Here is a 24,790-nt window from a genome sequence, read left to right as displayed (position 1 = left end):
GCATCTAACATTTTACATTGCTTGTGTTTCTTATTCCTCATTTTAGGGACGATACAGCTGTATTGCAGAGGCCGTCGTTGGGAATACTGAAGAAGCGCTCTTTTGTTTGAATTTTACCCTCTTACACCAACCTAGTTTCAATTAATAAATCCAGTCTATTTTAATTTTTAGAATAAATTGAGTATATGTTTATTTTTCAAAGGTTTTATTCTCCACTTAAGATATTTTTTGCACAGCATAATGGTGGCTAGGGCTGCCATAGCAAATACCTCAGCCTGGACATCCTAGACAAGAGGAATTTGTTCTTTCACGGTTCTGGAGGTGGAAAGTCTGAGATCCGACTGTTGGCGGATTTGGTGCCTTCTGAGGCCTCTCTCTGGCTTGTTAGATCGCCAGCTTCTCCCTGTGTCTTCACGTGGTCGTCCCTTTGTGTGCGTGTCCTAATCTCTTCCTGTAAGGACACCCGTCATATTGGTTTAGGGCTCCCCCTAATGACCTCATTTTACCTTAGTCACCTCTTTAAAGACCCCATCTCCAAATCCAGTCAGAGTCTCAGTAGGCAGTTGGGGTTTCAGCGTATGAGTTTTGGGGGACACAGTTCAGCCAACAGCAGACAGGTAATGAAATCTCTTGAATCGGTCGACTTGCTCCATCCCTGCCTCTCCTCTGGGGCAGGTGAGCAGCGTGGCTCCCCTGGACTGCCGTGCTGCCCCTGGCTCATTCCTGCACCCGGTCCGGTGCCTCTGGTGACGTATCCTCCACCAAGGTGCTTTCAATAATGCTTTCAGAAGACAGGTCCGGTCACATCACCACAATGCAAATGCAACAAAACGAAACTACAGCAAACAAGGCCCTTCCTGTGGTGTCTGATTCCTTCTGGGATAAAGTTGGAATCTCCTGGAGGGCCTGCCGGGCTCTGCGCGTCCTTTCCCTCTCCAGCCCCTTCCCCCACCACCCTCCTCTCGCTCTCTGTGTTCCACAATGTGCCGTACTTCCTCCCACTCCACACCTTCGCCTACACGGTTCTCCCTGCCTCCACTCCACTGCTCTACAGCACCCTCCCCTCGCCCCTTCACCTTGGTGATGGGTTGGCTCTTTCTTGGCTCAGGTGCTACCTTCTCAGGGAATTATCAGCAGGAGTGCACCTCTTAACTTTTGATACTGGGCAGAAGCAGTTTTGAGTGAAATTGCAGAGAAATTATATAATTTGAGCCAGGCTACCAGTCTCCTGTGGCTCTCTCAGCCCCCTGATCCTTCTTTTCCACCTACCTTTACTCATCCAGGCAGGGCCAGCCTCCTTTGGGAGGTGCTTTGGGAGACCTGTGTCCCTTCCATCCAGTGCTTCACACTCCTTTTGCCATTATTTCAATCATCCATCACTAGATAGAATTATCATATAATCCAGCAATCCCACTTCTGGGTATATATCCGAAAGCAGGGCCTCCAAGAGATATTTCCACGCTCATGTTCATAGCAGCATTATTCACAGTAGTCAAGAGGTGGAAGCAACCCAAATGTTCATTGATGGATGAACGGACGAAAAATGTGGTATATACATACAATGGAATATGATTCAGCCTTAAAAAGGAAGGAAATCCTGCCAAATGCTACAACATGGATAAACCTTGAGGACAAGCTACGTGAAATAAGCCAGTCACAAAAAGACAAATACTGTATGATTCCACTTCTATGAGATATCTAAAGTAATCCAGAAACAGAAAGTAGGATGGTAGTTACCAGGAGTTTGGCAGAAGGGGAAAGGGGGAGTTGCTGTGTAATGCATGTAGCGTTTCAGATTTGTAAGATGGAAAAGTTTTTGAGATCTGTTTCACAACAATGTGAATATACATAACTGTACACTTAAAAATGGTTAAGATGATAAATTTTATGTTGTGTTTTTTACCACAATAAAATTTTTTATCAAAATATTAAAAATTCTGGTTGGTTATAAATGTATGGGGAAATAGAAAAATAGTAAAAGTAAATATTTATTTAGTATACTGTAATTTAAAATATTGAGCGTTAAAGTGTTTTACTTCTTTGTAAAAAAAAAAAAAAGTGAAGCTGCAGAAAGGCACGTAATAGTATGATACACTGAAAAAAGTAAAAGACAAAAACCAAAATCTACCAAAGGATTCAGTGTACTTTCTCCAGGGACATATATTCATATGTAAAGACCTTAGATAAGAACTGGAAGGATATGCACCAAATCCATCCCAGTAGTTATCCTTGGGTAGGGGAAAATGGGACCAGGTTGTGGGCGATGGTTAAAGGGACTTATCTGCAGTGCTTGAAGTTTTTATGAGGAGCATCAATTCATGAGTTATTTATATAAAAATAGTCTCTATGCATGTAAAAAGATGTTTAACCTCACTCATAAGAAAAACTCAAATTAACTACACTGACTTCCCATTTCTCCTTCTTCAGATTGGCAAAGATTCAGAAGGTTGGCAACATATTCTGTTGGGGAGGCTATGAGGAAACATTGCCGCTGGGAAGGAAGATGATTCCACGCCTACAAAGGGGAATTTGGCCGTATCAAACAAACCCAGTGTTCTACGTCTAGAAACTCACCATGAGCATGCGCCTCCAAGAATACAAAAATAAATGCACAAAGTGATTCATTGCAGCATCATTTGTAATTGCAAAATTTGGAAACTACCTTAATGGCCAAACACAGGAGCCCGGTTGAATAAACTTGGTACGTACACACGATGGCGTTCTAGCTAGGACTAGAAGTGATAGGGAGTGATTTATTAAGTGAAAAAAGCAAGTTGCAAAAGTGTATGTATAGTATGCTACCTTTGCGTAAGAAGAGAAATTTTTAAAAAGCATGTTCTGCTTACTTTTACAAAACAAAATCTAATGAAATTGGTTACCTGCAAAAAGTGTGTGTAAAGGAGGCATGGAAACTATAGGGGCAGGAATAACGCTTCTCTGACTACACCTTTTTATATAGTTTTGACTTTTAGAGTTATGTTAATGTTTTAGACATTTTAAAATAAAAATAAATCACCAAGGATGAAAAAAAATCCCCTAAAACTGAGGGTAAATAGAAGCACTTAAACTCAACTATATTTTTAAATGAACATCATGGCCACATTGAAAGAGGGAAAAAAATGAACTAAATAACTTTTGAATGTAGTAATTTGACTATATATCCGGTCTAAAGAAAAAAATAAGTGCAAAAAAATCTTGAATTCTTCTTAGTTCTTTTCTTCAGTGTGGCAATAGCAATTCTAAAGCTACACTATGTGTATTATAGGATTGAGCAAAGGAATAAATATGTGGATTTGTTGGGAGCTAGGGTCCCCACTATATAAGAAAGGAGATACAAATATGCTTAGTGAAGGCAAAGAAGAGCCTTATAAAACTGTTTGGAATTGATTTTAGTTAAACTTATGATTTCTAATATTTTCCTAACTCTTTTCATTGAAGGAGTCTAGGAGCAATGACACCCCAGAAGAAATTTAGTGCATGTAACACAATTCCCCACTAAGAGGAAATGGTTCTCTTTAAGCAATGGCTGATTTCAAGGTTGAGGTGGAAGAAGTCCAAGCTTAGCCTGAAACATTGTGTTGATGCAGAAAGTAAGAATGTGCTAAAAAGGAAAAAGATGGCGGCACGTCCAAAACACTCAAAAGCCAGCTTGAAATGTTGCCAACTGGCCAAAACCTGGTCAATTAGTGCATCAAAATACATAAGAGTAATAGGTTATTATTCACTGAAAAAAATGAAGATCCAGGAGTCCTTACTGGTAGATAAGAAAATAAATAAAGGAATAAATAAATAAATAGGAGAGAAGGAAGTGTTTTATCTTACAGTAGAATGCCAACTAATAGGGGAGTTAGAAGAAATAATGGAGTTACAAAATTACCATGTTGTAACCATTGTAGAAAATTTTACTCAAGGCAAGAATTATCAATGGAAACTAAATCTGGGGAGTGAAAGTTTGAAAAGAAACAATGTTTATTCAAAGTATCCCCCACAGTTACTTATTAATTACGACAGGAAAAATGGTAACTATCGAGTGGAGAAACCAGACAACACTTTCACAAAGCGATCACAATCGAAATCACCAGTGAAGTGTAAAAGGACATCACATGCCTCCAGATGGGACGCCTTGAAAGGGACACGGCGCCATTTTGGTAGCATTGCAGACAAAGTGCACCAAACTTATCACGAGGATGCGTTAGAGAATACAAGTTTAAGATCATTGTATAAAATACCTGGCCTGTGTTCTTCCAAAATGTCCACGTCACGAAAGACAAAGAAAGGCTGAGACACATCAACTAAATGACGTAAGTGATCCTGGATTGGATCCTGGCCCAGACAAAAGTTGCTTATAAAGCAAATTATTAGGGCAATTAATGAGACTGAAATATGGACTATAGATTAAATTCAAATTATTTATTAAGTTTCTTGTTTTTAATAACTGTACAGTGGTTAAGTAAGAGAATATCCTTGTTTATAAGGGGTGAAGGAGCAAGGTGTATGCAATCTATTTCTGAATGGTTTAGAAGAAAAAGCACGTATTTTGTATATGTACACACACATATATATAGACAGAGAATTATAAAGCAAATGTAGTAAAATGTTAAAAATTGGTTTACCTAGGTATATGAGAGTTTTATTATTCTTGCAACTTTTCTGTAAATTTGAAACTATTTGAAGTCTGAAATTACTTAAATATTTATTTTAAGTGATCTAGAAATAAAAATTTAAAAATTAATTTGAAAAAAGAAATAAAGGGGTCCTGGCATTATATCTTTCTAGTTAAACTAACAGAATTTGAGATGTGGACTCCCTCAAAATTCTGCTTCTTTACACAAAGGCATCAACGCATTCTGACCACAGTATAGCACTTGGGTAAGATGACAGAACTTTGAATGTAGTGGGTTTGCCATAAATACTATCTCCCTTAACCTTCCTTTTCCATGTTTTCTTTTTATACTAAACTATTCAAAGATGGAAGTTTCTAGTGCTTTAGAATAAAAATCAATGCCTGGACCTCAGGGCCTTTTTGTTTTTCATTTTCTTTCTCTCTCTTTTTTTTTTTTTTTTTTTTTTGAGGAAGATTAGCCCTGAGCTAACTACTGCCAGTCCTCCTCTTTTTTTGCAGAGGAAGCCTGGCCCTGAGCTAACATCCGTGCCCATCTTCCTCTACTTTATATGTGGGATGCCTACCACAGCATGGCATGCCCAGCGGTGCCATGTCCACACCCGGGATCCAAACTGGCGAACCCGGGCTGCCAAGAAGCAATATGTGCGAACTTACCAGCTGTGCCACCAGGCTGGCCCCATCTTTTTTTTTTTTTAACTTTTGACCCTCTTCACGCACTTGACCCACCTCAACCCCCGCCTCTGGCAACAGCGATCTGCTCTCTGTACCTATGAGCTTGTTTTTCCTCGTTTTGATTCTGCATATAAGTGAGATCATACGGTGTTTGTCTTTCTCGGTCTGACTTATTTCACTTAGCATAATGCTCTCAAGTCCATGTTGTCGCAAATGGCAAGATTTCATTCTTTTTATGGCTGAATAATATTGCATTGTGTATATATATATATATATATACAATTTCTTTATCCATTCATTCATCGATGGACACTTAGGTTGTTTCCATATCTTGTCTATCATAAATAGTGCTGCAATGAACATGGGGGTGTATATATCTTTTTGTGTTCGTGTTTTTGTTTTCTTTGGATAAATACTCAGAAGTAGAATTGCGGGATCATATGTTAGTTCTATTTTTAATTTCTCGAGGCTCCTCCATGCTATCTTCCATGATGGCTGCACCAGTTTGCATTCCCACCAGCACTGCACAAGGGCTCCCTTTTCTCCACTTCCTGGTCAACACTTGTAATTTCTTGTCTTTTTGATAATAGCCATTCTGACCGGTGTGAGGTGATGTCTTACTGTGGTTTTTATTTGCATTTCCCTGATGATTAACGATTTGAGCATCTTTTCATGCACCTGTTGGCCATCTGTATGTCTTCTTTAGGAAAGTGTCTATTCAGATCTTCTGCCTATTTTTTAATCGGATTGTCTGCTTTTCAGGCCTCTTTATTGTGGCTGTCACCAACCACTCCTGCTTCTACTGCTGTGCCAGCTCCACTTGTCATCACCTAGGGTCTGGCTTGTCCCTGTCAGCCTGTTCCTGGGCTTCAGATCATGACTGGGTAGTGCCCAGGTGGGCAGAGTTTATTGTCACTGGACCTGTCCAGGTGCCCAGGGCCCTCACCCTCTAGTTGGTTGGCTTCTGGAAGCCAGGGAACATTGGTCCCAGACCTGAATCTGCCACTGATCTGACCTCAGGCTTTTCTGTCCTCATCTCCCAAGTGAAGGGTTTGGACTGGATCATCTCTAATGGCCATGGCTTGATGAAACAGGAAAACCTAAAACATGATTTACCCTCTCCAAGAATTCTATCACTTTCCACTTTTGTCTTGGTGTTCTATGCTCTCACAGCTTAGAGAGCTCGTATAGTGTGAGTCAGAAATTAGAGAGGAACCCAAACCCTCACTTTGCCTTTTGAAGCAAATTTTTGTTCATAGAGAATAGCTGAGACCCCTGACCTCCTTTATGCAGCTAGACTTGCTGCAAGTAACCCCACAGGGAGGGAGTCACACCCACCACCTCCCTCAGATCTCTTGCTGTGTTCCCCACGGGCTGAACCCAATGGAACCAGAGGGTGGGAGAGCCAGCTGTCCTTACAGGTCAGCCCCCCAGGGCACAGAGAAGAGTGGAGAAGGGTGCAGAGCGGATCTGGAGGAGTGAATGGAAGATGTCCAGAACAACTACAGGACAAGAACCTGACAGTCAGTGTTCACAAAGATGTAGGCATCACCTTCCCAGCCAATGTTTGACAAAATCCTAGAATTGGTCATTTAACGCTTACTGAATATGGATGACAAACCTTGACAACACACCCACAAAAACTCTTGCAATTTATTAGGGGCACATTTTCCAAGTTAGTAAGGCAGTATAACTTGGAGAAAAAAGAGGTTGTGTATATGAGAAGAAAACACATCCTTACTAAAAATGAACAGAAGTTTATCCCCAGATGTATTTTTGGGTAGTATATGGGCAATTATAAAGGCCAAGAAAGCTTTAGTGAGAAAGTCAGGTGGTTCTTAAATAAAGCAAACTCTGCTAAATTGTGAAGGGCAAATTATGAATTTGTTTTCAAAATCCTTCACTTTTTTTTTCAGCAATCCTTCTCCTTTTCTTCCTGCCTGTTTTTGTTTCCCTGTTGTTGTTGTTTATTAGAACTTATCTCTCATGGCCTTTTGGGGGAGATGAGCATGTTTCCTGACCCACTCATCCTGTATGGGTTTTCTACAGGAAAAGATTTGGTTCTAATTTCATGGAAGACCCAATTCCCAGCCTTAAAACCCTGGAATCACAACACAGAATCAGAGGGTTCAAACACCATTTGACTTGTTTACACAGCCAAGGAGGTCTGGCAGAGGCTGCCTGTCACATTGTGCTTCTGGTCCCATGACTTATGGGTGAGCATAGAGGCTGATTGTTCAGGAGCACTTCTCTGCTAGAAAAAGGTGGAGAGACTCAGGGCAGAGCAACTGAAGGATGGAAGAAGATCTCAGCAGATCAAGTTGCTTGCCTCATTTTGAAAGTTGGGTAGAGCATGGCGCCCAGTAACACAATCTTTGTGCATGAGACGCAAGAGAAAATCTATTCTGCTACCTGAGTCTAATGACAGGGGACTGGTAAGTAAATTGCGGGAGTGCTGGTCAGACCTGGCTGTGCATCCTGGCTCAGCCACTAACTGTGTGAGTTAAGCCTCACTTTTCATCTCTAAAGTACGATTGACAGTAATATTTACCATTTCCAGTGGTGGTAAAGATTAACAACACAATGCATGTAAAGCGCTGGTGTCTGAAATGTAGTAATCTCTCCACAAATGATGGCTATGAAGATGGTATTGACAATCAAAATCATTCAACCAACCAATATGTCTGGTCAGATCCAAGGCCAGGTTACTCTCAATGCTAAGCGTCTTTCCCATGTGCTCCCTTTCTTCTATTCTCATGCTGGTACCTAAGTCAGGCTTAGATACCTCTCACTGCTTAGTAGGTCTTCCTGCTCCCAGGCTTGTTCCCTCTTACCTTCTTCACTCTGCAGCCTCAGGGCCTTTGCCCGTACACCCTCCACACTTACGGCATCTCTCAGTTCGGTTCTACTCCTCCACCTGTCTTACCACTTTCCTAGGTCTTTCTCTCTTTCTCTCTCTCTCTCTCCCTCCCTTCCTTTCTTCCTTTCCTGCCTTCCTACCGTCCCTATTTCCTTCCTCCCTCCCTCCCTGTCCCTGTGTCTTTCTTTCTTGGGACATATAGCAGGCATGCAGGAAAGTGTATACCTGTACACACACTTTGAGGAATGATCATAAACTACTCTCTAGGTTAAGAAGTTAACCACTGCTGCTTTCCAGAAGCTTCCCCACTCCCGTGTGCACTTCTTTTATTACAAAACCAGCCCTCTCTACAAGAAGAAATCACTATCCTGATTTCTGTGATAATGTTTTTGCTTTTCTTTTTAGTTTTATCACCTAGATATGAATCACTAAACAATATACCTCACTTTATCAAATCCAAGAAGTTCTCTTTTTCATATTTTAACATATCTGAAGTTGAGCTATGCTTACGATAATGGCTCGTCGTGGTTTAATTGGCAGCGTTTTTTCTTTCTTAGAAGAAATCTAAAATATAAATACAGAAATATAAAATAATGGTGTGTTTTACAATGAGTGGTACCTTGGGTTTGACGTAGACTGATTTTGCTTGTTTTTGAACCATACGAACAGAATTATACCGTATACGTTCTTTTACCTCTGTCTTCTTTTTGATCAACACAATGTTTGTGAGGCTTATTCATTTTGTTGCTGCGAGCAGCTGGAGCTTGTTCATGGTTTCTGCTACAAACAACACTGTCGTGAACAGTCTTGTGCATGTGTCCTGTGCTCATGAGGACTCCAACAATAGGCAAAGGCACCATAACTTCTCTCTCGACTACTGCAATATTATCCAAACACCAACCCTAACCCTAATCCCAAATAGAACAATGCATTTGAAGCACAAATCTGATCATTTCATTTGTCTGCTTAAAACATTTTCATGGTTTTCCATTGTTCTTCTCTGATACAGCATTCAAGCCCTTCAAATCCAGCATCAGCTCCACCATTATTCTTACACGGTCTTTCCCTAGGCTCTACAGCCGCAGTGGCCTTCTTTCGGTTCTTAAATAAGCCTCCCCCAGGCCACTCCTCCCTGCCTACCCCAACCTCCAGCCTGGTTAAATCCACCATCCATCAATCTGAGCTCTAGTGTCAAGACTTCAGAGAAGCCCACCTCCACCCCAGGCTAGGTCGTGATCCTTGTATGGTGTCTGATAGAAGTCTCATCTTTTTAGAATATGTGTTAGTTAGGACATAGATCTGCTGCTGAAACAGAGATCCTGGTGACTTTAATCAGATAGAAGATTACTTTTTGCTCACAATACAGGGTGTGCCTAGGCAGCCCAGGACTTATCTGGAGTTCCGTGATGTTGGAAGCCCAGAATCCTTCTACCTTGTTGCATCGACATCTTTACGTTGTTGCCCTCACCAGCATGCTCTGAGATGATTCACCACCATACTCACATTCCAGCCATCAGGAGGGAGAAAGAAGAGAGGGAGAGCACACCCACTTCTTTTAAGGTTATGGCTCAGGAATTGCACTTACTACTTTACTCACCTATCACTGGTCAAAGCTTGGTCACATGGCCACACATAGCTGTAAGGGAGGCTGGGAGAGTAGCCTTCATTTTGGCTGCCACATGCCTAGCAATGAACCTGGAGATGGAGTGAATGGATATGGGGACACCTAGTGGTCTCTGTGGCGGAAAACCCAACCCAGATTGCAATGATACATTAATTAGTGTGATCATTTGATTGATACCTATCTACCCTACTTGACTGTAATCTTTACAAGAGCAGGGACCATATCCTTCTTGCTCGTCATTGTATCCTCATCATGTATCCCAGTGCCTGGTACATACTAGGATCTAAAAACATATTTGTTGAATGCTTGAATGACTAGATCAGGTCTCTGACAACCTCTTGGTCTTCCCTGTCTCACTCTTGACATTCTAGCTAGACCCAGTCACTCGTGGTTGCCTAGTAATGTGCTCACTATCCGTTAAAAAAAAAAAAAAATCTTTGCTAATCTGGTAAGCAAAAATAGTCATCTCACTGTCTAAATTTTCTTTGATGACTTTTGAGATTGCCCACATGTTCACATATTTCCATTTATATTTGTTTTCAGATGTGATATGACCAATTCTATCAACATCCTTTGAGGCACACTAAGCAACTGACACAGTAGATTTCGGTCAAAGCAGTAAGATCCAAGTCAGGCAGCACATTCAGGAGCTGGCTTGATAAGGAGTAGAATATAGAGTAATGCTTGAATTAGAACATTCATGCAATTCTACCCGAATGTGATTTCTCAAACGTGAGCTTTTCACAAGAGCTGGGAAGCAAAGAGTTAAAGGTTATACTTTCTGTTTAGAATGTGGAGGGACAGTATGATATTGTGATTTATAATAAGAAATATATACTTAATCTTTGACCCCATTGCTGGCACAGAGCTCTTACAGCCCTTGGAATTTCCTAAGTGATAAGAGCTGTAGTGGTGTCTTGACATCATAACAAACCCCTTTCAGCCACACTTGAGTTTACATTAATGAGGTGACTTTTGGAAAGCGCCTAAGGATGGGGCTGGTTGTCATGGGAACCAATCATGTGATTGGAGGGTTGGGACCTTCAGTCACGTTTCCTGACGTCTGGAGAGGGGAGAGAGGCTAGAGGTTGAATCACTTGCCAATGGCTAATGATTTAATCGATCATGCTTATGTAATGAAGCCTCCATAAAAACCCAAAAGGACCAGGTTTACAGAGCTTCCAGGTTGGTGAACCAGAATGCATCCACATGCCGGCTCCCAAACTCCATGGGACAGGAGCTCCTGCATTAGGGACCTCACCTTATATATCTTCATCTGGCTGTTGATTCGTATCCTTTAATATCCTTTGTAATAAATTTGCAATCTAATAGGCAAACTGGTTTCCTAAATTCTGTGAGTCGCTCTAGCTAATTAATCGAATGCAAGGAGGGGGTCATGGGAACTTGTGATTTATAGCCGGTCATTCAGAAGCATTGGTAACAACCTGGACTTGTGATTGGTGTCTGAAGTGGGGCAGTCCTGTGGGATTAAGCCCTTAACCTGTGGAATCTGATGCTATATCCGGGCAGATAGTGTCAGAATTGAGTTAAATTTGTGGAACACCTGGTCAGTGTACTCAGAAAACTGAGTTAATTGCTTGGTAGTATAGAAAAAATAGACACAATGGAGATGGTATTTTAAATTGCTATTTAAGGAAATATCCATGAGTTGCAGCAGCCAATAAAGATTAATGTTATACTGATAAATGAATAAGTCTAACTAAATTAAGACTTGCTGTGAATGATGACCAACTCACCCATAATCATCCAACCACACCACCACATACAGATGTTTTGCCTATCATATATTAAGTGATAATAAAAATATAAAAAATACAAATACATTTAATATGGATGCACTAAATAAAGCTATATGAAAAAATGGAAATATCATATGAGGCTGGTGGGATTTAGTCTTATTACTATTATTTTCACATTTTTTCTTTGATATGTTGTCATATTGTTGCTGATAAAGCTTATCATAGCAACATGGCCGTCACCGAAACATAACCACCAATCACAATTCTGTTAGCAATACCCTTTTACAAATACTTAAGACCTACAAGACATCACTGGTAATAGAAAAAAGAAGAGGGGGCTGTTCTAAATAAAAGCATGAGTATCGCCAATGTGCGGAAGACACATTTTCCTGTATAAGATTCAAGTATAGTTCTGGAGCCAAGGGAGGAAGCAATAATTCAAGGCAAAGGAAGTGAAGAGCTTCTGTTTTTCAGTGTTCATGAGCAGCCCGATACGGACATTACTGCTAATGAGAACAGCGCGCTCTCAGACAAAAAGTACACGTCAGGTTTTTATGTGTAGATAACATGGGATCAACGTAACTCCAGCGATGAACTCAGCGGGCTTGCTTTGGTCTGTTAGGTGTGACCGAGAGTAGCTTCTTAATAAATTCCTCCGTGGTTTCCCAGAATTGCATTTGACTGTAGCTCCCCCCCCCCCCCCCCCCCAACGCACACGTTTCCTATTGATCGTCTAGTTCAGGAAGCTTCTCTTTCGTAATGCCAAAATCCTAAGTAGGGCTCAATTTTACTAACTTCTCAATTCAAACTGCTGAATTTTCAAGTTCAACTGCTGTCTGAGTAAAGTTTGTTCATACAGATATTTAGAGAGCCTGAATGTGCAAAAAAGAAAAAGGAAAAAGAAAAGAAGAAAAATACTTGGTAACGTGGTTGGAGAGAGCAGACGTTATTCTGAAGAAGGGGAGGAGATTTTGGTGGATGGGTGATTTTGGCCAGTAGGAAGGAGGGTACCACGTGAGCACATTTGTGTGAATGCGTGTGGGGGGAGCACCAGGGTTGGGATTGGTGGGGGTGGCAGATAACAGGGACGAAGAAAAGATAGAAGAGTGACATAACTGCCTCCATTACAATTTCAATTAGGGTGCTGGTGGCAGCCCTGCATAAACAGATGTACCTCGAAGGCTGTAACCTTTAGCTTCCTCCAATTTAGCTCTGTTTGTGTCGGAAAGGCGGATCCATCTCTGACCCTTCCTTTCCTGGTCTGATAGAAACTACCCTTCCGGAATTGGAAGGAAGAAAGGCTAAAAGGACAAAAGAAGGGAAAATGCTGGATGGGAGCTCAGAGCTTACCAGCAGTGGGACTTGCAAACCAGGCACTCCATTTGGGACAGGGTTGTGGCAGCAAGGCCAACTATAGGAGAAGGGAAGAGTGGCCAGGTGGCGGAGCTGGGTGACCAGAGAGTTTGGTGATGGCAGGGGCTCCAGACGCTACTAGAAATGCACCTAGAAAGTGAAGCACACAGGAGTGATGGATCAAGGAGAACTTGACTCAGGGGATGATACTTGCATGACAGCAATTGCATCTATATGAGGGGTTGCAAATTCAGATCCCTAATGGGGCCAGATAGAGCAGGCTGCGTGCAAGGCAATAGGGAGGGGTGTGATTATGGTGAATAGAAGGGCACGTGCAAAATGTAAGTTTCCCATATGGGAATACTGGCCCAATGTGGTCAGATCTTCTGATTTTTCAAGAGAAAGGGTAAATTTGGATTTTTGTGTGAAAAACTTAATCACAAAACATGGCAATTGATCTTAAAAGTTTAAAAGCAGCCTGTGGGACATTATTGAACTTGCCAAACAACACTTTTACATGCCACAGCCCCTGAAACTCAACATGTCAAAAATGGAACTCATCGGTCTGTATTCCCCATTTCAGTGAATGGTGCCACCTAATGCCAGGAACACAGGCTAGAAAGGTGGACATCAGCCCAACTCCTCCTTCCCCTTTGCCCCTCACATCCAACAGGTGACCTAGCAATTTGGATTCCACCTCTAAAATCTCTTATTTTTGTCCCCTAACCTACATCCCTACTCTCACTGACTCTGTTCAGGTTTTCACGGTTTCTTTCCTGGCCTAACCCATCTCTCAGTCTTTAGTCTCACCCATTTCTAATCCTCTAGTGACCTGTCCAAGATAAAAATTGAAGCAAGTCATTGCTTTGTCCAAAAAGTTCCATGTTACCCTCCTACCTATAGGATAAAGTCAACATGTTCTGGCGTGGCACATATTTAGCTCCATATTCCGACTCCTGTCTACCTCTTCAGCCTCAGTCCTTGGGTGCCTTCCTCCTAGTCTATGCTCAGATACTGAACTGCCCACAATACCTGTCAGGGTCAGGCTGTTGCATTCCTCTCTACCTTTCCTCTCACTGCTCCTCTTACCTGGACTGAATGCCCTTGCCTTTCTGTATCAGAATGTGTTCAGTTCTAAGTAACACAAAACCCAATTCAAACTGGCTTAAATAATTAAGGGGATTTATTGACTTATGTAAATAGTAGGGCAGGCTTCAGGGTTGGTCTGATTTAGTGGCTCAATGATGTCAGCAAGGACCCAGAGTCCTCCTTTTCTGTTTTTTATTGTTCCATTGTCATCCTAAGGCTGGCATACAAGATAGCCTCTGACAACCCCTGGGCTACCTGCCTCCTTGTCCACATCTGGGGCTCAGGGGGTGATGGTACAGTGGGGAGAGGAGAAGATGGTTTCCAGAACGTCTCTCAAAAGAGCAAGAAAACCTCTTTTTTAGAATCCTCCAGTAAGTATTGCCCTGAGTCTCATTGGCAGAAATTGGGTTATAGTAATATGGCCAGAGAGAGGACTATGTGGTTTAGATTTGGTAGCTGGTGCTGCCTGTCTTACCTCCAGAGTCAGGGGTGGAGCTGAGGTCGGGCAATACATGAGCTTCACTGGGTGGCTGTGGACAGTCAGTCTGAAATTGGGGTGGTTTCTCAGAGAGGGCATTGGATGTTGGGCTGGCAATTACATTATCCTCAGTACTTTCTTTTTAACTTTAGTTCATTCACTCAACAAATGTTTATCAGGTACTTACTGTGTGCCAGGCACTCTTTCTAGGCACTTGAGATTCAACACAGAACAAAACAAAGAACTTGCTTCTACTGAGAACAGATAGAAATTAAAAAGGAAATTAACTTATAAACAAGATAATTTGAGTCGAAGGGAGTTTATAGTCTAGTAGATTTAGAACCAAGTATGAAAGAGATGTACTGGGATTCCCCAGGCAGCAAGCTTATGACTCAGTAGGTGTGGACCAAGTTTTTGTCTTGCTACATATGTTTCGATTAGCTATTATCTTGTCGAGCAGGAATGAAGGGATTTTTAGTGAGAGTGTGGGGGAGGCGAAGTTCAGATTTTACATTTTGTTTTATCCTTATGAGAAGATGGGGAGAGAAAAAAAAAATAAAGCATCTGCTGTGAGAAGAAAGAACAAAGATATTTAGGGAAGATTTTGGCGGAAGGTTTACTTTATGTTATATAACATAGTCCACACCTTTATTTCTCCAGGAAACGTTGGGTAAAATCTACATTCTGTCAACAGGCACTTCACAAAAGAGCATAACTTAATGGGGAGAGAAAAAAAAAAAAAGCATCTGGTGGGGGTGTAAATTGGTAGAACACAGTTAAAGCTAACAACATATAATTTATAACCCAGCACTTCTACCCCTGCATATATACTCATGGGAATGAATGCTTAGTTCACCAAAAGATGTGTAGAAGAATGTTCATTGCAGCTTTACAAACAGGAAATAATCCAAATATTCATTAATAGCTGAATGGAAGAATAAATCATGGTGTGTATATATATACACCATACTATATATGTATTACATGTTACATATAATATATTATATACTATTATATATAACATATAGAATATATTATTATATATTATGTTATTATATATTATATATGTATATAATATATATTATATATATTCTATATTATGTATAGAATATATGTATATTCATACAATGGAGTACTACACAGCAATAAAAAAACTGCTGCTATTTGCAACAACATAGATGAATCTCAAAGAAATAAAAATGAGTGAATGAAGTAAGACACAAAACCGTGCACACTGTATGATTCCGTGTATATGAATGAATGGGAAAGCTAATCTGGTGATACAAGTCTGATTGGTGGGTTTCCTTTTTTGAGGTGGGAGTATTAACTGGAGTGCATGAAGAAGTCTTTTGGTGTGCTGGAAATGTTCTGTATTTTGATCTGGGTAGATTTCAAAATCTTTGGATCTGTACAATTATGTGCCCTTTACAATATCTAAGTTATAATAAGAAAGTATTTTAAAATATTCTGCATGGCTCACTCATTCAATACATTCCTAATTGGATTTGTGTCTGTTTTTGCTTAGGTACTTCTGAGACTAAAGCAGTTGTAGCCTAATAAGGCACAGTCACATGTGAGTTTTATGTATAAATAATTATAGTAAAATTACCTTTCCAGGCCTATTTATAGCGCTTCCCAGCATACACATTACCTTCTAGCCAAATCCGATCACTCACTCTTCCGTGAACGCTTCATCCTTCTCACTTCTTTGTCTTTGCTCATGTTCTCTGTATATTAATTTTTCACAAGTTAAATCACATTTGAAATGAACCCAAAGAGCTTTCTTTTGAAAGGAATCAAATCTCGTTAGACCTTTTGCAAAACGAAGATTCTCAGAATCTCGCTATACCATTCACTTTCTGGAAAACTCCAGATTTTCATATATTGAGCTTGCACAAACTAAAAATAATGTCATCTGGAAATATTCTGTAATAATAGCTAGTAAACATTAATAGTAATAATAAAAAGAGCTAAAAACAATGATTCTGAGAGGCAGTGTAAAGGAGGGGAATGAGCATGGCCTTTGATGTCAGGTGCATATGATTTTGATTTTTTTTTAAGTGTTTGAATTTCCACAGGAACTCTGTTTTTTTTTTAAAGATTGGCACCTGAGCTAACATCTGTTGCCAATCTTTTTTTTCCCCCCTTCTTCTCCCCAACGTGCCCGCAATACATAGTTGTATATTCCAGTTGTGAGTGCCTCTGGTTGTGCTGCTTGGGACGTCTCCTCAGCATGGCCTGATGAGCGGTGCCGTGTCCGCGCCTAGGATGGGAGGAAACCGGTGAAACCCTGGGCCACGGAAGCAGAGCGTGAGAACTTAACCACTCGGCCACGGGGCTGGCCCCGGATTTGTTTTTGCCACTTACTAGATGTGAACTCACCTAGGTCAGTTACGGTCTTTTGGTAAATAACAGTAGCTTCCACACAGTAAAAGTTCTGTGTCTCCTTTCAACTTTTCTGTCGGTTTACAAGGACAGCAAGTTTTAGACCAATTTCAATCACACACAGACAGACATTTATTAATAAGTGAGTGCAGAAGAGTCATTCTGTAGATTCTGTGCTCTGTGCTCTTTGCTCTTTTAGGTGTCCCGGCAGCATCTTGTAAATGCAACAACAGTCCAGGGGCAGGATCCAGCTCATTGGCGAATTGGAGTCAGATGACCAAAAATCTCTGAATCAGCTGCTAAACTTGGGACTATTCAGGAATCCTGCACCATTTCTAAGGGTATAGATACTAGGGCTTGCTGGATTCGCATGCCAGTTCATGCATAGATGGAAAAGCCTGTATAATTGTTCTTGAACCACTAGTTTCACCACTGAGAAACCATGTATAACTCCATTTTGCCGATAAGGTGAACTTCTGTAATGGATCAGAGGTAACTGCAGCAGAAGCTCCCACAGCATCTGCATTCCAGGGTACTCTTTTGCCTCATTATTAGCTTGCTGTATGGAGTCTATATGCCTGGTAGGGCAATCAATTGCTTCTTGGGTGTAGGTGAAAAGAAACACTCATACATACCAACATTTCACCCTGTTTGTGCTGGAACATTCTAGAGTAAATTATAGACATCACAGTAGTTTGGGTAAGTCACTTTTCCTCTCAGACCCTGAGAAGGGCATCACATTCTCTTTCTTATCACTCCTACTATCCCAAATATCTATCAGATGAGCTCTGATCACGTGCATGGCCCTGGAGAGACGCTCCACATTAGACAGAGATTAGGGACAGAGGAATTTGGAAATTTGTAACCTCTTGGCCATGCTAATTTCTTGTTTTATATTGTGCTGTGTAACACTGTGTTGAGAATTTTCTAATCCCTGTCCTCCAACTTTAACAGAAAGAATAATATAGGCACATGAATTGTAACATTAAAGTATAATTTTCAAAAGGTTAAAAAACACGATTTTCATGCAAATATAAGATAAGTATGTGTCAAAGATTTTATTCAGCTCATTAATTAATGAGAGAATGAGTAAGGTGTTATAACCAGTTCAAAGGAATTTGAAAAACAGATGTATAGGCAATCAGGAATGCTGAAATGAATTTACTAATAGATGCAAAACTGGTTAATATCCTATAGGCCAATAAAATGAAACATTTGGGATCATCCTTTCTTCAGGGTGGAAATCAATTGTATCTCTACAGACAAAATTCGTTTGTATTGCTATGGATAAGAACATATGCCTTATTGTCAGCTTTCTGCATCTGAACTTTTATTTCTACAGTTTTGTCAATAGATGGACCACCATATAGAATCAAATAATCTGGAGAGGGTCCAAATAGTGGTTTTAAATATGCCCACAACTTCTTTGATACCCTTTCCTTCAAGAGATGGAACTTCATTCCTCTCCCTTTGAGTGTGGGCTGGATTTAGTGACACACTTCTGACCAGCAATATGGTGGAAGTGATAGCGTGTGATTCTGAGATGAGGACATAAGAGCATTGCAACTTCCTCCTCCCCCGCCTTCTCCCCACCACTCCTGCCCTCCCCCCTCCCCCTTCTTGAACCCCTTCTTTCTCCTCCTCCTCTTCTTCTTCCAGCTTTATTTAGATATAATTATATAATTCATGTTATATACTTAACTGGTTTAAAGTATCCAATTCAATGGTTTTTAGTACATTCAGAGTTGTGCAATCATTGCCACAATCGATTTTAGACCGTTTTCATCACCCCCTAAAAAGAAACCCTGCACCCATTAGCAGTCACTCCCCATTTCCTCCCAAGCCCCCCAGACCCAGGCAACCATGAATCTACTTTCTGTCTCTAAAAATTTGCCTATTCTGAGTGTTTCATGCAACAGGAGTCAGATAGTACTTCTCCCACATAGCTGCAGCTTCTTCCTTGTTCTCCTCCTCTCAGATCACTCTCTTGGGGAGAAGCCAGTCACCGTGTTAAAAAGACACGCAAGCAGCGCTATGGAGAGACTTAGATGGTAAAGAACGGAGGCCTTCTGGTGACCACCAGAGAGGAACTGAGGCCTCCTGCAACAGCCTGGTGGATGAGCCGTCTTGGAAAACGATCCTTCAGCTCCAGTCAAGCCTCCAGATAACTGAAGCCCAGGCTGTCACCTTGACTGTGACCCCGTGAGAGAAGCTGAGCCAGAACCACCCAGGTGAGCCTCTCTTGGAGTCCTGAACCATGGGACAAAAAAAATCTGTTAAGTTGCTAAGTTTTGGGTTCATTTTTTACTCAGTAATGGATAACTAAAATAGTCTGCTATGCCAGAATTCTACTGAAATGATGTCTAGTAATCTCTTTTGACCATCTATAAGTATTAGACAATTTTTCCCTTGACCCCAGAAACAGATTCCTTAATTTTGGGGCAGTCATCACATATGTTTTAAAGGCCATATTTTATAATTTCTTTACAATCAGCACATCGAAACATGTTTCTTAGGAAATTACTCTTTTATATAAGATTAAGTAAATAATTAGTATACTTGGTTTAGTCTTTAATAAATGCCTTTCTGGACAAGTTGGTTTTTTGTAAATGTAAGGCTGATGTAGGTTTAGTTAAACAACTACTGTATTAAGGAGAATTTTAGGGAAAATATAATTTTGTTGAGTATGAAAAGAAAAACAGTCAGGAATTTATATTGGCTGAGCCCAGGATGCCCTTGGCAATCTGAACCATCCGTGGTCCTCTGATGCTCTGTGACTACATGTGCTCTTGCTGCAGAAGCATCATTAGAGGGAGTGCGGTGTTGTGGTCAAGAGCACAGACTGGGGGCCAGGGTCCCTGGGTTTGGAGCTCACCAGTGCCACTTACAAGCTGTGTGACCTTGGGCAAGTTATTTACCCTCTTTTGCCTTGGTCCCCACCTGTAAGATGCTTATGATATTCAAAGTGCCAAATCATTGGGTTTTGTGGAGATTACATCAGCTGGTGTATGTAAAGCACCCAGAATAGTGTGTGGCATGGGTATAAAAACACACCACATGTGGTGGCAGAATGGTCCCCCAAATGTTTCCACACCCTGATCCCTGGAGCCTGTGAATGTTATGTTTTATGGCGAAAGGGACTTTGCAGTTATAACCAGGGTGACAGATCTTAAAATAGGGGAAATTACCATAGATTGCCCAGGTGGGTCCAATCTAATCACATGAGCCCTTAAAAGCAGAGGACTTTCTCTGGCTAGAGGCAGAAGAGATGCAGCAGAAGGAGAAGTCAGCGGGATCCCAAACACGAGAAGGATTTGCTGCACTGTTGCTGGTCCTGAGAGGTAGGGGGCCACATGACTGTGTGCTAGAAGTGGAGGGACGTCCCTAAAAGCTAAAAGGTGACTGACTGACAGCCAGCAAGGAGACTGGGACGTGAATAAGCTTGGAAGCAAATTTTCCCCCAGAACTTCCAGGTGAGAGCCCAGGCTGATTGACAGCTCGAATTTGGACTCGCGGGATGCAGAGTGAGGAATCAGCTGAGCCCACTGGATGTCTGCTTTACGGAACTGTGAGGGAATAATCTGTGTTACTTGAGCAATGGGCTTCTTTGTGTTAAGGCACTGAAATTTTGGGTCTCTTTGTAACCGCATGCTGGCTTACCCTAATATACCAGTTCTCTAAATACAAATATTTACGAATTGGGAGAAAATAGCTCCAGCCCCAAAATGCCATCTATTTTTTCTCCCGTAAAAACATCTCCACAAAAACAAAAGCAAATGAAAATTAAAGTGTGTGGGAAAGGTTCTTGGCAGAAACACATGGAAATCAGTCAGTATGCATTCACCATTTCAACTCATTAAATTTACATTGAATATCTGCAAAAATATATTGGGCTGTGGTGGCACTGGATACAGAAATATATTGTGTAGGATCTACTCTTGATGAGCTTGTGGCCAGGTGGGGAGGCATAAAGACAAGGGTAAACTGATGTTTATACTATGTTTAGGGATAAGAGAGTGGCATAAAACGTATAAGGGAGTGCTGGATTTTGTGACACAGATCGCTTGTGCTATCAACATTTAGAGAAGAGAAGCTATTCAGGGCTGGGGTTGTCAGCAAAGATTTGTGGAGAAAGTACAGACGTCTACACATGAAGAATATTCTCTTGGCTTCTCCTTGCCATCTCTAATTCTCTCTCCTCTTTCTCCCCCATTTTTGTTTATTTCTGAGTTCAACATTATAATCACATCATCACAGAATTCTGAAGTCATAAAGGAACTTAGAGATTATCTAGTTACAGATGAGGAAACAAAACCAGAGAAAAGTGTGTACTCATAGCTAACTTTGGTAGGCACATAGTGAAAAATATCGATCATTTGGTGGTCAATAATGTGATGATATAATTATTACCATATTATATTAATAATAATATAATTATTAATAATGATAAAAATTAGATTTATTGTTAATTGGTGCTTTCAGTCCAATAAATCCTCAGTTTCTCAAATATTTTCTGTCCCAAAAGATGTGAGGGAGGATGAGGGCATGTGTGTCATGTATTCATGGGCTTACCTAGTAAATGCCTATAAGATTCTTCATTTTGGCCATTTCAAACTTTCTTTTCTCTTGCAGTCTGACCCAAATCCCATTCTGTGACTCAATATCCTTGGAGGTCCCAGAAGGAAACGGATGACACTCTTGAACTGACTAATTTGAGGAGATTTTAATAAGACAATTACTTACAAAGATCTGTGCAGGATTTAAGGAAACCAGTGGGTGATAGTATAGTATCCTGGAGGTAGTGACAGCAGGAGAGATATTACCACCATGGTCCCAAAGGCACAACACGAGGGAATGGTTACCAGAACATTGGGAGGGTAGTTACATGGAGAGGTGGCCTTGGCAGCATCTTGTGGCCTTTGGTACAGATACACACCCAACTCTTGGTGCCTGGCACGGAAGGAGCTGGGGGAAAAATACCCAGCCTCAATCTCCTCCATGCCCTGATCTCCTGTCAAGGTCTCCCATTGGCTGATCCCATCCTGATGTGGAGGAAAGGGTCTTGTTGACTTAGTTCCTAAGGTCAGCCTCGTAGGCTCAGAGAAGGATAAAGGTTGGAGGTCAAACAAGATATCCAGTATACCTTCTCTCAACACAAAGACAGATTCTACTGTTTTGAAAAGATTAAGCCTTCCTAAGTTTAGATGTTTCAAATTCTTTCTTCAACTCGTTGGATATTTATCCATCCTTTTCTCTTTCACTCCTAGCTCACAGAAAGCGTTCCTTTTTTCAAGGCTGAAATCATTCCCTTCATCTCACCTCCACCCCCACTTACATAGTGCTCAAGATGGGAGTGTAAATTGTTGCTGCAGAAATTCTCGGTGTTCTTTCTCTAACTCCTATCACTCAAAAAAGCATGTCAGAATGAAAAACAAATACCATTGTTGGGACAAATTTGGATATATTCTACCTTATGTTAAACAGCAAATGGCCAGCATACTTTAGTCTTCTCCTTCTCGGCTTAACGGTTTATCTGTGGCGCTCATCACAAGTGATCATGACACAAGATGGGTGGCCTCCTGCCCGTCAAAGGAGAGTGGTAGTCTGAGGAATGCTGCATTTTAGAGCAGTCGCTGGCCATGTTAGGATGCATTAAAGACCAGGAAGATTGGAGGTAGGGCGATTTGAGGCCACTGTGGTCATTCAGGTAAAGACCATAGCAGTGGGGGTGAAGAATGTGGAGATTTCAAGGAGGTATAAGCACAGACCTAAGGGAAGTGGGGGTGAAGGACAGGAGTGAGTGCAGGATGACTCTTGGATTTTTAGGCTGGGTGACTGAGTGGAGAGAGCATCGACTCAGTCATCGGCCAGATAGTTGGATGCTTTGAGCAGCAAAGAACAGAAAGCCCAACTAACAGCGGCTTAAGCCAGCATTCGCCAACCAGTGTGCCTGGGCACAGAGTGTGCAGCAGGTGGGTTACTGGTACTCCGAGATATTGATCCCTTCAGACCTTGGGACAATGAGGTGAGAGCCTGGGGTGGCCTGAAGCCCCTGGGGACAGTTACCTCTAGCCATGACCATCCTCATCTGCTTACCCCAGTGTGTCGTACAAATAGCACATTTTAATATGTGCTATGAAATGAAGACGTTTGGGACTGACTTAAACAGTAAACCACATTCGTTCTGGTTGAAGTTGGATCCAGGATTGGTTAATTCAGTAGCAAAACACAGTTGTTAGGAACCCAGATGATTTCCATCTTTACGTTCCACCTTCCTCAGCATGTTAGCTTTCATCTTCACGCTTGTTCCCACATGGTCCCTGGGTATAGGTCAGTTGTTTTGATAATGTCTCTCGATGTGGGTTTTTCCTGATGTTCTTCATGATAGGATTCAGGTAAAGAATTTTGGCAGGAGCATATCTCCTCCCACCCCTGCAATGGAAGGAAACTTTTCTCAGAAGCTCCCCATGAGACTTTATGTCTCATTGGCTGGAACTTGGTCACACGTCCACTGCCAGACCAGTCCTGGCAAAAGGGAATGAGATCACCATGACCAGCTCGCCAAAGCCAAATGCACAGCCGCATCTTCTTTGTCTTGTGCTTTGCAGCCAGAGACATCTCTTCACAGTGCAAATCAGAGCCTCATTCTCCCTCCTTCAAGTCCTCCAATGCTTTTCCATTCACCTAAGCTAAAAGTTTTGGTATGGCATCTGCTGTAACTGAAATCTTTTCTATCCCTGCTCTTCGTACTCAGTGTTCTAATTATCTTGAGCTTTTGAACGTTCTTCTGAAGGACAATGATCTCTTCAACCTCCAGTTCACACATGCTATTCCTGTTGCCTGAAATGCTCTTTAGTCCCATTGGCCTTTCTTTGTCCTTTCTCAGCTTTCAGGTCTTGGCTGAAAATTCACTACCTATGGGATTGATGACCTTCACTTTGGTTGTTATAGCACAACGCTCTTCACTCGTACGTCGTCTTTCCCCGTTGAACACCTGGATGGAACACCACCTCCTCTTTGAGAGGAACAAACACATCTGGGGTGTTTTTTCCCCAACCTTTGAGTCTCAGTTTCTTGCACTGAGGTGCTCACTAAAATTTGTTGCAAGAGTGACTGACTAAGAGAATAAATCTGAGTATTTCCTTGACCCTTGAGCACTTTACTGGCTATCTTCACTTTGTGAACCCAGGGGGTGGATGTTACCCCTGTCTTCACTGTGAAACCTAGGGGGTGGACACTGGAACTCACAACCAACTTCATTTCAGGTAGCTAGTTGTGGGTGGTCCGGTCGCTCCTGCCCTACTGGTTTTCTCCCATAGCCCAAGGGATCATATTCTCTCAGGAGAGGTAAGTTGAGTCTATTCACTTAACATTTGGGGTGACTCCAGGCCCACCTAGTCCTTCCAAACCTCTTTTGGGTGATCTAGTTTTCCAGTTACCATGGCAGGTTCTGAGCTTTACTATTTGCTATCAAAAATGCCATCCTAAGAGAACTACCATAATATCCAGATATTCCACTCCTGGGTATTTATCCAAAGAACACAAAAACACTAATTCAAAAAGATATTTGCACCCCTATGTTCATTGCTTTATTCACAACTGCCAAGACTTGTGCCCATCAATGGATGAGTGGATAAAGAAGATGTGGTGTATACACACACACACATACACACACACAATGGAATACTACTCAGCCATCAAAAAGATGAAATCTTGCTATTTGTGACAACATGGGTTGACCTTGAGGATATTATGCTAAGTGAAATAAGTCAGACAGAGAAAGAGAAATATGTGATTTCACTTATATGTGGAAGATAAAAACAACAAACAAACACATAGATACAGAGACTGGATTGGTGGTTACCAAAGGGGAGGGAGGTGGGGGGAAGGCAAAAGGGGTAAAAGGGCACATGTGTATGGGACAGATGGTAATTAGTTTTTGGGT

At 41.4% G+C, this 24,790-nt stretch overlaps 1 protein-coding gene and 1 long non-coding RNA gene across 4 annotated transcripts in view; both read left to right on the top strand.

Annotated features, from left to right (window-relative positions):
- The window catches only part of LY96 (lymphocyte antigen 96), a 31,554-nt gene extending 26,539 nt beyond the window's left edge, over positions 1–5,015 (top strand). The window contains exons 4-5 of one of the 3 annotated variants that reach the window (XR_011421162.1): positions 2,428–2,701; positions 4,012–5,015. Coding sequence is in view for 1 of the 3 variants with exons in the window: in NM_001081898.1 (NP_001075367.1) it covers positions 47–145 (99 nt within the window). In the remaining 2 variants the exon portion in view is untranslated. Of the gene's footprint in view, positions 1–46; positions 178–2,427; positions 2,702–3,438 lie in introns of those variants that run through there. The other 2 variants (XR_011421161.1, NM_001081898.1) reach the window with 2 other exon arrangements.
- Positions 5,016–7,549: 2,534 nt separating this feature from the next.
- Positions 7,550–24,790, top strand: part of LOC138915510 (uncharacterized) — a 47,421-nt gene continuing 30,180 nt past the window's right edge. Inside the window, exons 1-2 of the long non-coding RNA XR_011421540.1 lie at positions 7,550–7,731; positions 18,824–19,076. This is a non-coding gene — a long non-coding RNA (uncharacterized lncRNA). The remainder of the gene's footprint in view (positions 7,732–18,823; positions 19,077–24,790) is intronic.

The sequence above is a fragment of the Equus caballus genome, chromosome 9 (genome assembly GCF_041296265.1).
Source record: "Equus caballus isolate H_3958 breed thoroughbred chromosome 9, TB-T2T, whole genome shotgun sequence".
NCBI classification, from domain to species: Eukaryota; Metazoa; Chordata; class Mammalia; order Perissodactyla; family Equidae; genus Equus; species Equus caballus.
The sequence above is the reverse complement of the archived record's forward strand: the minus strand, read 5'-3'. Positions and strand labels throughout refer to the sequence as shown.